Genomic DNA, 15,103 nt, shown 5'->3' on the forward strand with positions numbered 1-15,103 from the left:
GGAAGTTAGGGGGAGGTCAGGGAGTCCACTGCTCCTTCAGCACTGCCCTGCGGAGCTTACAGGTCTTGCTAGAATGCTACTCATGCAATAAAAACAACAAAAAAAATCCTACTTTGTGGAAAACTCAGAAGCTAAGAAAGGAGCATGTATCAGCAAATAAAAGCTTGCCTTTCTTGAGCTCTTACTTCAGATATTAACAGCTCTTCTAGTTTAAACTCATGAGAATCAGACCAGAACCTTCTGCACCAGGTTCTAATCCTCACGTACCTCTCCCTTTAATGAGGAATCTGATACATAAAGTTTCAATGTATGGCAAACGTTCTCTCTGAGGGCCAGGCCCCTAGTCTGTATCCTTAATATTTTATGTTCCAGTCATATCAAAATCAGACAGTTAAATTACATGGGAATGCCAACTGTCTATTTCCTGATACTAGAAAACATCAGTAACTGTATTTTAAATCAGGCAGCACACAGCCATTCAAATATTTGCACATCATCTTCACAAGTGATTTGTAATTTACATTTCATTGTGAACTTGGTACAATATTCTAGAAATACCAATTGTTAGAATGTCTTCTTTTGATATATGCCCTCAGTACTTTCCACTCTAAAGTACTTGATTTGCTCCCCTGTTTTAATTTTGTTTTCAATTGTGCAATATTGCTTGGGTCAAAGATAATGCATGGCATTGAATGGTAATATCTCAAGGATTGATGACTACCCATGTTTTCATGGCATCTCCGATTTTAGCTATTAATAATCTATTGAGAGCATTCAGCAAACACTAATGAAAGTTCAGTGTAATTATAATTAATGTGGCATGGGCATCAAACTGAAGGATGACACATGGATGAATATTCACATTTTAATGGGGAATACTTACCTAAGAATCCTGTACCAGTGAGGGACCCATAGTTTAATGACGATGCCAACTGCACTGATTGTACTAGCAACCTTTGAGGTGTATTCCTCTACTATTTAGAATGAACTCACTGCAGTTTGCCCTCTTTGGAAGTATCTGGTATTTCCCTGAGACTTTTAGAGTCTTCCAACGGCATCAGCCGGTATAGGCCATGTGTAAATATGATGCCAGCCCTAAGCTTTCTCCAAAAGCTGTACAGTCACTTACAAGTCCAATTAAAGGTCAGATCTAAAATCCAAATGCCAGGAACAATTGCGTCTACATTTTAGCCCTAACCTTTAAATGCAATGTAAATACAATCTTTGGTTGTAGCATTTCTTACTAAAAAGAGGCACTAAGTTCCCACTGACCTGAGGGTTCCAGTAAGTGGAAGTCCAACTCACATTTATAAAGATCCTCAGTCGAGATTCTCTCCTTACCACACAAACAAATGGAAGAACACACCTTGACAAGCTGCATCCACACCCATGAGCTCAGGACAATCCCGCCTGCTGCAGCTGCTCTGTGGGCTTGGCAAGGCATCACTGGTACCTGCCTCATTGGTGTCACCAGCAATGCCTGAGAATATGCCTGATAATACTGCTAATGCACACATCCCAGAATTACAAGCTCAGTATCACAGCATTCAGTCACAAAGTGAAACTAAGAATAATAAAATCTGATTTCCAAAATTACTACACACACACTCAGATGTACAGAAAGCAATGCAGTGGAAGGTCACTAGAGGACCACGGCCATAGGGCAATGATCCGCTGTAACACCTGGGTGATTGACTGTACCTCCCAAAGGAATATTTTTATTTCAATAGTCAAGGAGTCACTTGCATAGCAATCAGGTTTCTGTAAGTTGGAGCCTTGTAAAAAGCTCAAAGACTATAAAGACATGAAGCTTACATTTGGAATATGGGGTTTGGCTTGCTAACATGTACAAACACTCAGAAGGGTGGATCCGGGAGGGTCGTTCCAGGGCCCTGGGAAACTCCCAGAGCTAAGGAAGCTGCAGCCTCACCCACAAAGCAAGCACCTGCCTGGGAGAATCCACAGGGTCACCCTATGAAGGAAATTATCACTGTTAAAGTTGTGCTTTTTAGGCCCGGCATGGTCGCGGCTAAAATCTTCGACTTGCATGTGCCAGGATCCCATATGGCTGCCAGTTCTAATCACAGCAGCCCCGCTTCCCATCTAGCCTCCTGCTTGTGGCCTGGGAAAGCAGTCAAGGACGGCCCAAAGCCTTGGGACCCAGCACCCACCTGGGAGGCCCAGAAGAGGGTCTGGGCTGCTGGCTTTGGATTGGCTCAGCTTTGGCCACTGAGGCCACTTGGGCAGTGAATCATCAGATGGAAGATCTTCCTCTCTGTTTGTATATCTGACTTTCCACTAAAAAAAATTAGTTTATTTTTTTAAATGTGTTTCTTGAGCTACACTTCACATCACAGCGGTGAGCTTCTCACAGACCAGCCTGCCCAGTGCTCCTTGACAGTGCATTCAACAAACCTGACGCCATTTCCTCTCAGGACTTGCTGAGTTCTTTCACCACCCGAGGCACCAGTCTTAGTCTATTCCTTCTTCAACAGGGAATTTACAAAACCCCTGAGAACATTATCAGTAGAGAATATGCATGCTTTTCCAAATAACAAACAACATCTAATCCCATTTTTTTATGCATTTTTATAGCCCGAATGTTTTAAGTCATTTTAGGCTAGTTATGTTACTGATTCTGCATTTCTTTACATTTTTTGCTCATCCATAACCAAGTAAACAGTTTTTGAAAAGCTCACTCAATGTGACATGGCCAATAATCCACAATACATTTGCATTCTCAACTTAGTTTTTATGTTTACTACCATTTTTTATCCTGAAAAAAAAAAAAACAAAAAGAGTCTACAACAAGTTGTTGGGCTGGCAGACACAGGAGAGCCTATGTGTGAGGCAAACAAAGAGGAAATCGGGCCCACAGGGTGAGGACTAAGAGCCGGACACCTTCAGAGAGCCACTCATGTGTCAAAGCGAATCTTACAGCACGGAGGATGATGCACCACACCCACAGTGATGTGTGCATCAGAGTGCCTCCTACCACAAGGAGGAGCAGCTCTCACAACAGGCTTCCCAGCCCTCACCAGAAAACACGGGTTGGCAGATCTGGGCCCTAGAATTACACTGTCCAATAACATTTCAAGAGAGAGATCCCAGACATCCTAAAGACAGTGCCCCCGTTGGCCTGGCCCTCAGGAACCTCTCCACTGCCTAACTGCACAGTGATTCGCCAGGAGAAAATGTGGCAACAGGCCAGGTAAAGGCAGCAGGAGGCAAAATGTGGGAAAATGTTATCGCTGTGCTCACAAAATTCCCAGTTGATTCACAAATGGGACATTCGGTATTCAATCAGGTCAGGACCACTGCTACATGGAGCTTCAGAGGCTTTCTTACAAGCAATCCCATTTCACGCTCAAATCCTTTCCTTAAGAGCAGTCAAGGACTCATCACTGCCCCTTGCCCCAGTTGTCTACAGTTGTACCTGTCTCAGAATCAAGTCTTCAAAGATTAAAATGTCTACTTGCAGAGTGAATGTCAAGCAGGGCCTTACAGAAGTTGCAAACACTCAGTCCCTGCTTTCAGCGTTCCCATCTCCTGGCCTCATGTATTTGTAACACACACATACTCCACTGATGTGAAACACGATGGAGAGGATTCCGAGCCTACCTTGGTAAACAGCTTTAAAGCCAGGCGAGCCAATGCTGTCGTCAGACTGCAGGTGCAGCCACATCTGATTGCTCATGCTCACGATGAGATCAGGAACGCTGGACCCCGTGAGTCTGCCAGAGGGGAGAGTTGAAAGCCATTAGTGAAGACAACAAACAGCTCTTCTGTGACCTTGAAGTGAACAACTCTCCCTTATGGAACGCACAGCTCCCTGGACTGTTCATACTGAAACATCACCAATCATTGGCATTTTACAGTAAGTGTCCTAACCCATCACTCTGCATTTCTACCTTGTGTTCTAAAAACCAACATCGTCCCATGTCCCTGAAACGGAACCGAGCAGCTTCCGAAATGCAGGACATACAGCACTAAAACTGGGACAGTACTTTCAAAAGGAAAAGAAATGGGACCACTGGCTGTGCCTGACTGGCAGGTGCTGACTGCTGCTGTGTGAGTTTACAGCACTCAGCACTGAAGGGAAAGCACTCCCCAGATGAGAAATTGTGCCATTTCCATTGATGCCTCGGCTGGCATTATCCTGCATGTTAATCACAATATCTCTTTTAAACATATATTAGAGGTAATCAGACATTCAGAGAATATTGAAAAGAAGAACAAACTGCACAGCTGAAATGGATTTAGCAACACTGATTGAACTTCCCCTCTGCATATTAATGTCCAGGTCAGACCAAGTGGAACTCTCAATGGAGCATTCACTGCGCATTAACAACACGGACACACAGCAGCTGCTGTCAGCCAGTGAAAAGAAACACTACATCCATTGACTGCAGCCAGCATGCTCACAGAAAAGAGTGTGGAAATAGGAAAAGTGTAAGAAAAAAAATCAATTCGACTGAAACAAATGTCCCTAATCAAAAAGGAAGTTCTGCTCTCAGCAAAGTCGTTTCAGGAATATGAACACACGATATGCTCCATCAATCACCTTGCCCGTCTCTCAGTCCAACGCTCTTCCTCGGGCTGCTCTGAACACCTGATTCTTCAAGGCAAGAACAACAACTGTCACCCTGAGAAGTAACTCCACCACACAAAACACACTGAAAATTCCAGTGAAGGATGTGCAGTGACTAAATCCCAATTTCTTTCAGAAAACGCGTCTTTGTTGGCAACATTGTTCTTCTCTGTTAGACTGTTGCACCTGTTTGCTTGATCCCAAGAGAGGGGTTTTCCTTCCCTGTTCATATATTACGTTGAAGTGTAGCAAATCAGAAAGGGTGCTACACAGTGATTCAAGGCAGCTGGTGACATCACATGGCCCAACACCCAGCAGCCAGCCAGCTCTGGCTCAGCAGCCCTGGCTCAGCACGTACAGGACTACCAGCCCCCAGCCGCATGCCAACCTCCCAGTCACTGCCCCGTGATCCACCGCACCTGAACAACAATATTTTTACCCACTTTGAGTAAATTTTCATGAATGAAATTATACTATGTAAACTCTGTGGATAAGCGTTATGCTGGTGAAATTTATTCATGTTTTTTGTATTCCTATTTTATACACTTTAATTTCTGTATCCAAAAATATTTCAAAATGTTTGTAGAAAAAGAAAAACAAATCAAAAGATAAGTTCATTTGAGTACAAAATAACACTAAAATCTGTGCCTGGTCTTCATAATATATATCTTCCAGAAACTTCTTTGAAGGCTTCACAGGTATAAACTAGGCAATGACGACTATTTTCATGCTCTTGAAATATTTATTGTAACTTCACATGCCTATTAATAGAATTGATTGGGCCTGGCACAGCTGTCTAGCTACTAAAAGTCCTCGCCTTGCATGTGCAACAGAATCCCATATGGCCATCAGTTTGTATCCTGGCAGCCCTACTTCCCATCCTGCTTGTGGCCTGGGAAAGCAGTCAAGGATAGTCCATAGTCTTGAGATCCTGTACTGGCGTGGGAGATCTGGAAGAAGCCCTGGGCCCCCTGGCTTCAGATCGGCTCAGCTCCGGCTGTTGCAGCCACTTGTGGAATGAGTCAGTGGACAGGAGATCTTCCTCTCTCTCTTCTTCTCTGTATATCTGACTTTACCACAAATTAAATAAATCTTTTTAAAATGATAGAATAAAAGAAACAGAAGTGATGTTCACAGGCAGGCTTCCCCACTTTCCCATTTGGCAGAACTGTGATACACTGTGCCAGCCAGGATACACACCTGAATTCGGCTGACCCAGCTCCAAGGCTGGCAGCTTCATTTGTACAGTGTGTGTGTTCTGCTCCATACAACCATGTCACAAATACAGGCTCAAAACCCACAAGTGCAGCCAATGCTCAGGAGTCCCATTAACTCAGCATTAACGTTCCTTGGTTCATTTAAAAAAATTATTTTACATTTGCATAGAACGTATTTTTAATTTGCATTACAGTGAAAGACTTACTGTTGCGCTACATAAAAAGCTCAACAAACAAAATAGTTCAGTATGAATATCAACAAGGGGTATCAACAATGATGTCCTGCACCACTCACAGAAATGGTTAAACAGTCACACAGTGCTAATTCCTAACAAATTAACAGAGGCTTAAAATAAAGTTTTATAAAACCCTACATTTGCAGGAAAATTGCTAGACACGGATTTTTAGTTTTCTGATTTTTAAAAATATTAGCTCCTACATATCAGGAGGACTATATGCTATTTGTATTTCTGTGCTTAGTTTATCTTACTCAACATGATATCTATTGATTGCAACTATTTTGATGCAAATGAGAGAATTTCATTCCTTTTGTGCTTCAACAATATTCCATTGATGACAGACACCTTGATTGATTCCATACTTTGGCTATTGTCAACCATGTTGCAATAAATCAAAGTGATCCTGAGTCCAAAAAAAAACTAATTAATTAATTTAAAAAAGAGACATCATACTACCTGGCTTTATTTTAAAGCACACTACAAAACTAAAGCATTATGGTACTGGCATATAAACCAACAAACAGATCAGTTGAATAGAGATTCCAGAAATTAATTAAGACACAATTCATATACAAACACCCAACTGATTTTTGACATAGGTTTCCAAAGCACACTATAGAAAGGATGATTTCTTCTTGGGATCCAGTTCCTTGCTGATGTGCTCAGGGAAGAGTGGAGGACGGCCCAAGGGCTGCTGATGTGCTCAGTGAAGCTGTGGACGATGTCCCAAGTGCTTGGGAGTTCATACACCCAGGAAGTTCCTGGGTCCTGGTTTTGGCCTGGCCATTGTGTCTATTTCAGAAGAGAACTATTACATGGAACATTTTCTCTTCCTGCTTTCCCCATGACATCATTTTCCTTATGCTTAATTCTAAACATTTTCCAAATGTAAGCAGGATCTATGGGGTAATTAAGATGGTAGAATAGGATAAGGACACATTTAAACAGATGGAGAAATATTAGCCTGTGTGAAGCAGATGGCACATTCCAGGAAATATGAGGGGACAGAACAACAGCAGAGGGGTACCTGGAGGCTGACAGACACAGGAAAGCAGCATACACAACGGCGTGGTGTTGCAGTGACTGATACCCAAGGGGCATTCAGTGAACTGCGTGCGACCTGAACTCCACCAGCAGCCAGAACTCCACCAGCACTGAGGTAGAAAGCAACATTTACTGGGCGCTCCAGAGGTGAACCAAAACAAACAACTACCTGTCCTGCTGGTCTGTTTGATATGACCAGAAGCAGAGATAGAGCAGAAGGCCCCAGACGGGCGGTGTGGAACAGGGTGGATTTCATAGCCCAGTCAGTCCCGTAGAGCCAAACTGGGCACCATTTTGTTTAAGGAGGCAAAGCCTATGGGAAACAATTGAGCATAAACTGAGCTGGGAGTGAACTCATTTCTGCCTCGGTGAACTGCAACAATGTGGCATCCTACAGGTTCCACCTAAGACAGGTCCAGGTAGCCTACAGACCCTATGGCCAGCAGATCAAGAACTGTAGTAGTGGCACATAAGGCACCATTTCATATAGTGTGGCAAATAATGTAAGACTGTAGGGGACAACAGTGAGCTGCTCATGCAATGAGCTCTGCAAGAATTCACTAAGCTCAGTGGATTGCACTGGTCGCACAGGGAAATAATACCAACTATGGCATTGTATGGGTCAAAATATGCCTGTGTAGCCCTCAGATCAAACAGCGAACAGGTTCTGGCAAGATCAGCACCACCAACAACCTAGCTATATAGGACACCTGGTGTCTTCCTAATCCCGGGACCTGCTCCAACAGGAAGTGGGAGAAAGGTTGTACAGAAAAAGATACAGCCTCAGCACGGGATCAGAGGAGGTAGAAACTGGTGAGCCAGGAGCTGGGGTTACAGAGATCATGGTGGAAATCTAACATAAGAACCCAGACTTGAAACTTGCTGCAGGGAGTGGCACAAGTGACTGCAAACAAAGAACCATGTGCCCACTTCAATAAGTAAAATAAACTGTAGACCTGTGGGTGACACAGCTTAGAAACCTGCCCCAAGGAGAAGACTCTGCTAACCAGAAGTACAATGACCAAGAGCAAAAGAAGAGACAGAGGCACAGTGACTGTTACTGAAGACTCCCCAGCAAAGGAGCAAAATGCTTTGCAACCTCAGGGTTAACTGAGGAAGACATTGAGAAAAAGGGGGATACAGAATTCAAAACACTTATTATAAAGCTTCTTATCAACAAGGAGAAGCACTTAAAGCAGGCATTCAAGGAATTCAAGGAATATGTCACACTAGAAATGAATCAAATGAAAGCTGCTATATCAGGAATGAAGAATACAGTGGAGTAAATTAAAAGTACAGTGGAGAGTCTCCAAAATAGAATGAAGGAGGCAGAAGAAAGAATCTCAAAATTAGAAGATATTTTCTGTCACCAGGGGGAAGCAAACAAAAAGCTGGAAGCAGAGCTGGATCAGACCAAAAAAAGTATTGAAGAGTAGAAAGACACTACTAAAAGGCAAAAATTAAGAGTTATGGGAGTCCCAGAAGGTGCAGAAAGAGAAGCTGGGCGTATAAATGCATTTAATGAAATAATAAGGGGAAATTTCTCTAATCTAAAGAAAGAATTGGAAAACAAGATCCAGGAGGGGCACAGAACTCCCAACAGGGTTGACCAAAAGGGATCATCACCAAGAGACAAGATAATCAAGTTCTCTTCAATCGAACATAAGAAAAAGATCCTTAAACATGCACGTGAAAAAAAATCAACTGACATATAAAGGAATGCCAATTAAACTCACAGGAGATCTCTCACAGGAAACTCTACAGGCAAGAAGAGAATGGAGTGACATATTCCAGATTCTAAAAGAAAAAAAAATTATCATTCCAGGATAATGTATCCAATAAAGCTTTCCTTTGTCCTTGAAAATGAAATAAAATTCTTCCACAGTAAAGCAAATTTAAAATATGCCTCTTCCAAACCTGCCCTACGAAGGATACCTAAGCATGTTTTCTTGACAGAAAAAAGGAATAGCACCCACCACAACCAAACTCGAATGCGAAGAAAATCCCAGTAAAATACCAACAGAAGACTAAATCAATGAACAACCTATTGATAAAATGATAGGAACAAATCACCACCCAAAGATATTAACCTGGAATGAAAATGGATTAATCTCATCATCCAAATGCCATAGATTAGTAGAATGGGTTAAAAAACAAAACCCATCTATTTGTTGCTTACAGAAGACATATCTCACCAACAAAGAAAAATGGAAACTATAACTCATGGATTTTGATGTTTTTGTTAGTTTCATCTCTTCAAAATACTTGCTTCTGATTAAATTCTTCAATGACTCATAGATCATACAGTAGCATCATTTTCTTCAAGAAGTTTCTTGATTTTCATTTTTTCAGCAACACATTAGTCATTCAGTAGCATGTTATTTAACTTCATCGTATTGTTAATTTCTTTTTTTTTCTTCCTGTTGTTGTTTATGTTTTGTGGCTTTACATTTAAAGGGATGTATAGTAACTGTGTAATGGACACTATCACATTTAGTAGCATGCTATTTAACTTCATGACACTGTAAATTTCTATTTTCATTCCTGTTGTTGAGTTTGCAGTGTGGCTTTTCATTTAAGAGGATGTACTGTAATTGTGTAATGGAGACTATCATATCTAGATGTGAGGATACAGTGCTGTATGCATCTCTACTTCCAGACAAAGATGGACTCCCAATGAAACTGTTTACTATATCTTGACAATAGGATGCTGGACTCTCTATTTTCCATGCCCACAATAATGGACATATGACTGTGTATGAAGAACTATATCATAGTAATGATATAGTGGAGCTCAAGTGAGCGGGGAGGGATTTGGGAAGGGGATAAGGGAAATCCCACAATCTATGGAACTGTATCATAAAATGATAATAATAAAAAGAAATAAAAAAATTTCTTGCTTAATTGCAAAATACTGATTATATATATATATTGCTTTTCTGTAATTATTTCTGCATATTTACACATTAGCCAGAGAAAACTAACATTCTTAACATTTACTGAAATGGGCATTGTCAATTTGAAGTAAGTCAGTTTTGGCAAATGTTCAACATGACTCAAATTCTTAATATGTGTATGATACATAGTTTTCTTTCAAACTTGTGACTGAACTGGTAAACTGTTCATCTCATAGAAACTTGATTGCTTTCTTATTACAGGAGAAGTGGATTAAAAAATCCCAATTTATAGGCCTGGAACAATTGTTCAATGGATAAATCCTTGCCTTGTAAGTGCCAGGATCCCATATGAGCATTGGTTCATGTTCTGACTACCCTACTTCCCATCCAGCTCCCCGCTTGCAACCTGGGAAAAAAGCAGAGGTTGGCCCAAGGCCTTGGGGCCCTTTATCCATGTGGGAGACCTGTCAGACATTCTTGGCTCCTAACATTACATCGGCTCAGCTCCAACTGTTGTGGCTACTGGAGAATGAACCAGCAGATGGAAGATCTTTCTCTCTTCATCTCCTCCTCTCCGTAATCTGCCTTTCCAATAAATTAAATACATTTTTAAACACCTCAACTTATAATTGTGAATGTTTGTATTTTGTCTTGTGTTGCCAGCCGCCTCTGTACGTACTGGCCACATGCCGTACCCAAAATGGCGCCGGCCAGAGAAGCCACATCTTGGTGTTTGGTGGAGAGTCACGTAGATTTCGCAGTACTATGCAGGCGCCTAGCGCATGCGCAGTGAGCTGCGGTGCGGCAGGCACGTAAACACTGGGACTGACAAATCCAGTCGCCCAGAACCCTGCGTAATCATGACACCGACCTATCATCGGCGGAGGCGGGGCCAGACAGCACATAAGAGCAGAAAGCCTGCCGGGGTCGGAGCCTCTTTCCTCCTCATCTTGCTGTGCACAATAAATTTTACCGCAGAAGACTTCACTTGCATCTGCGTCTTATTGCTGGGCGGTAAGACACGTGGGCGCGACAACTGGTGCCGGAAACCCGGGACCTGGAGGGGGCCTCCCGTTTTGAATGGAACGAAGTCAGAACTGCGGCCAAAAGACAGGTAAGGAGCTCTGAGAGGGAGAACTTTCGGGTGACTGGGAGCATAAATCGGAGGTATATGAGCCGCCGCTTCTGGTTATAGACATGGGCGCACAGGTCTCTCTGGTGAAATTTTTGCAGATGGTTTATGCCCCCCGTAAGGGAGCGGTCAGAGAGAGTGACAAAGCCCTTCAGTCTGCCCAGGATAGTCTCTCAGAAACAGAGCGGGAGAGGAGAACCGGTTTGAAGCAAAAAATAAAGGTGAAACTGAAAGCGGGATCTTCCTCATCAAGTTCGGAGACTTCCGACGCTGAGGAAGGGTACAAGTGGGATAGGCGCTTAGAACGTAAACCTGCAGGAAACAGACGAGGATTAGAAAAGGAGAAGAAAGATAATGGCGGTGCTACTGCGCCGGCCACGCGCGGCCCATGGCCTCAGGACTCTGGAGCCATTTCATCAATGGCTCCTCCTCCTGTGACGCCATCTGCCTCGCCCATGAATTGTGGTGTTGGCTCTTCCTTCATCGATGCAGCCACGCGCCGGGAACTTCAAAATATGTTCCCCGTCTTAGAAGAAGAAAGGGAAAGAGTTTACAGACAGGTAGATGCATCATTAGTGCGAGAATTGGCCATGTCTGTAAAGCAATATGGTCTTCACGCCAATTATACTTTGTCCCTGTTAGAACGTATGGGGGGAATGAATATGACTCCCTCTGATTGGCAATTTGTGGTGAAGGCTGTTCTCCCTAATATGGGATCATATCTAAATTGGAAGGGCCTATGGCAAGAGCTTTTGGCTGAGACTGCCCGCGCAAATCAACAGCGTGGCGGCGAAGCTTTGACATGGACTTATAATATGCTTTCCGGACAAGGCCAATACTCTGATGATCAAAATAGATATCCATGGCCAGTGTATACCCAGATCTCTACTGCAGCTATAAAGGCTTGGAAGGCCCTTTCACTCAAAGGGCAAGAGAAACTGGGCATTACACAGGTTAAGCAGGAGCCAGATGAGCCCTTTGCTGATTTTGTGGCACGTGTAATGCAGAAAATGAGTGTCAAATTAGTGACTGGCATCCCTTATAATCCACAAGGTCAGGGGATAATCGAACGTGCTCATCACTCTATTAAGGAATTATTACAAAAACAAAAAACCACCTGGGAATCGCTTGGCCTCGCCAGTCAGAGCCCTCGGGCCACTCTAGCCCTGGCTCTCTTCACCATCAATTTTTCACAGCTGGATGAGCAAGGCCTCAGTGCTGCAGATCGTCATTCCCTCAACACGGCACAAGAGCAATCTTGGGTCAAGTGGAAGGATGTTCTGGAGTCCAAATGGAAGGGCCCAGACCCAGTTATTAGGCAGGCTCGAGGAGCCATTTGTGTGTTTCCACAGGAGCCCCAGTTCCGGTTTGGGTTCCAGCTCGATTGACTCGTTCCTGTCCATCACCGCCTTCTGACGTTTCTGCAACCGCTGGAGCGCTTGCACAAGGATCTGACTTGGGGAAGATTCATGCAACCCCGCAATCAGAAACTCCTCCTACAATCCCACAGGACAATGGTGCCCCGCCCAGTGCAAACACGGCTGATGGTGCAACTAATGGTCTGTATGGTGCTGATGAGGACCGTGATTGCTGAGCCACGATGAGGAGTTTTGAGTGTTCTTCCATGACCCTTACTGGTCGCCCACTCAGCCCGAGTGTTTCCTTGATTTTTTCTTCTTTGGATTTGCCTTTTCTCCCTTATGATGATATTAAGGAGAATGTGAGTAATTTTTTATTCCCCCTACAGGACGCGCTTTGTTTTCAAGCGTCTCCTGAGAATTTTAGTGTCAAGGTTTATGTGTTACTTCTATTCCTTTTCAAAATGTTTCAACGGCTGCTAATCCTTCTTGCCAGCTTTCTTCCTATCTTTTAGGAAACTGGACGAGAGAATTTGATATTTTACAGTCGGAGTTGTGAATTGCCATTGTCCAGATTAATTCTACATGGGTGGATCCTGTTGTTGCTGAAACCCTGGCCACTTGGATTTGGAACATCACTTCCCATATTAAGGAATGGGCGGGAGTGGTTGTGCTGATTCTGCTCTTGTGTGCAGGCTGTGCCTTATGCCTTTTTTGCCTGTGTTGTCTGAGACACCGCGCTCAGCGAGATCGTGTGGCAATACATCAAGCCCTACTAGCCATGCAGAATGGTGACTCCTTCATGGTATGGTTGAGCATGCTTCAACAGGCTTAGTTAAGAGCATGGACATCATGGCTCCTGCACCTCAGGTCATTATGGCATTGCACTGAGTTCGAGCATGATGCATGATGCACCTGACTAGCCCTTGCACCTCGCAGGACTTATCCGTTGCACGCGAGAGGGTAGTCAATCTTATAACTGACTTGTCGAGACATTGCTCTTTACAACCACCGCGGTTGTAGCCCATGACGGGTAAGATAGACCCAGACAATTATTGGTCTAAGACAGGGACTACGTCAAGCCACGCAGCCTCCCTATGACGGATCGTGCGCCTTGAGTCTACAACCTAAGACAGGCCCATACCAGCTTATTTTTCTATTGTATAAGAAGGAGGGAGATGTTGCCAGCCGCCTCTGTACGTACTGGCCACATGCCGTACCCAAAATGGCGCCGGCCAGAGAAGCCACATCTTGGTGTTTGGTGGAGAGTCACGTAGATTTCGCAGTACTATGCAGGCGCCTAGTGCATGCGCAGTGAGCTGCGGCGCGGCAGGCACGTAAACACTGGGACTGACAAATCCAGTCGCCCAGAACCCTGCGTAATCATGACACCGACCTATCATCGGCGGAGGCGGGGCCAGACAGCACATAAGAGCAGAAAGCCTGCCGGGGTCGGAGCCTCTTTCCTCCTCATCTTGCTGTGCACAATAAATTTTACCGCAGAAGACTTCACTTGCGTCTGCGTCTTATTGCTGGGCGGTAAGACACGTGGGCGCGACAGTCTTGCATTTCAAATTTGACATTTTACATTTTGAGAGTATGCTATTATTAAGAGCTTACAGATGATTGTATTTTCTATTTGACATCTCATTTTTTATTTCAAACATGATATTGCATTACTTTGCACTTTAAATTATGATTATAAAATGATACATACTTTTCTTTTAAGGATATCTGTTTCTCTCCATTTCCTTTCAACTATTCCATGGTGAGGCAGACATTCATATTTGTCTCATGCAAACATGTTATTTTATTTTCATCCCATCAGTTTGATCTTTTATTTTGAAGACCTGGTAGTACTTCTTCATTCTGACATTTGCTTTCCTGGGTTTCAGCAACTTGCAGAGAACCAGAATGCAACAGTACTGAACGGCAAATCTAGAAACCATTCACAGGTTTTAAATTGTGTCCCCTTTTAAACATTGTGATACAACCTGCTACGGTATGATGGTGTCCCACTCAGGAACGGAACCACCACTTGTCCAGTGTGTCCAGGCTGCAACCTGACCCACTCACCTCCCCACCTAGTCCTCACCTGGGTTCAACTCAGCCATCACATCTACTGTCATCTTATTATAGAGCTTGAGTTCTGGCAACTGTAATTTTACTAACCAGTGACACTCAGCATGAACACAATGATGCTTGAACTTCAGACATGTCGAACAAACAGGTTTAACTTGCCTCTGCTAAGGAATCTAGGTTCTTGACCAAAAATCAGACATTGACAGCTAAAAGCTACAATAAAAATGGATAGAATAAGCACAGCATACGGGAGTATTTCATAGAACCCATAAAAAATGAAATGAGACGTTTAATTTGGCATGAGAACTTTGAGCATCACATGCTATTTCCTGTGATAGTCAGTTTGCCAGAAGTTTCTGAAGATCCCTCTGGCATAGATTGGGTCCATGTGCTGTTTCAGGCATCCGCTGAGCATCTCAGAAAAGACCCGCTTAGGTTTAGGGTGACTGCTTACGTACTGGTGAAATTCAATTCACTTTTTAAGACTAATTTTAACTGACTGCGTTATTCATCTTCTTTTGCCGTTTCCCAGGGCTTCAAAAC

At 43.4% G+C, this 15,103-nt stretch overlaps 1 protein-coding gene across 1 annotated transcript in view; it reads right to left on the reverse strand.

The window, feature by feature from the left end:
• The window catches only part of CSMD1 (CUB and Sushi multiple domains 1), a 1,316,379-nt gene that overhangs the window by 364,132 nt on the left and 937,144 nt on the right, over positions 1-15,103 (reverse strand). The window contains exon 12 of the mRNA XM_040967079.1: positions 3,622-3,734. Coding sequence (XP_040823013.1) covers positions 3,622-3,734 — 113 coding nt within the window. The remainder of the gene's footprint in view (positions 1-3,621; positions 3,735-15,103) is intronic.

The sequence above is a fragment of the Ochotona curzoniae genome, unplaced genomic scaffold (genome assembly GCF_017591425.1).
Source record: "Ochotona curzoniae isolate NIBS_2020 unplaced genomic scaffold, NIBS_Ocur_1.0 scaffold_4506, whole genome shotgun sequence".
NCBI lineage: Eukaryota > Metazoa > Chordata > Mammalia > Lagomorpha > Ochotonidae > Ochotona > Ochotona curzoniae.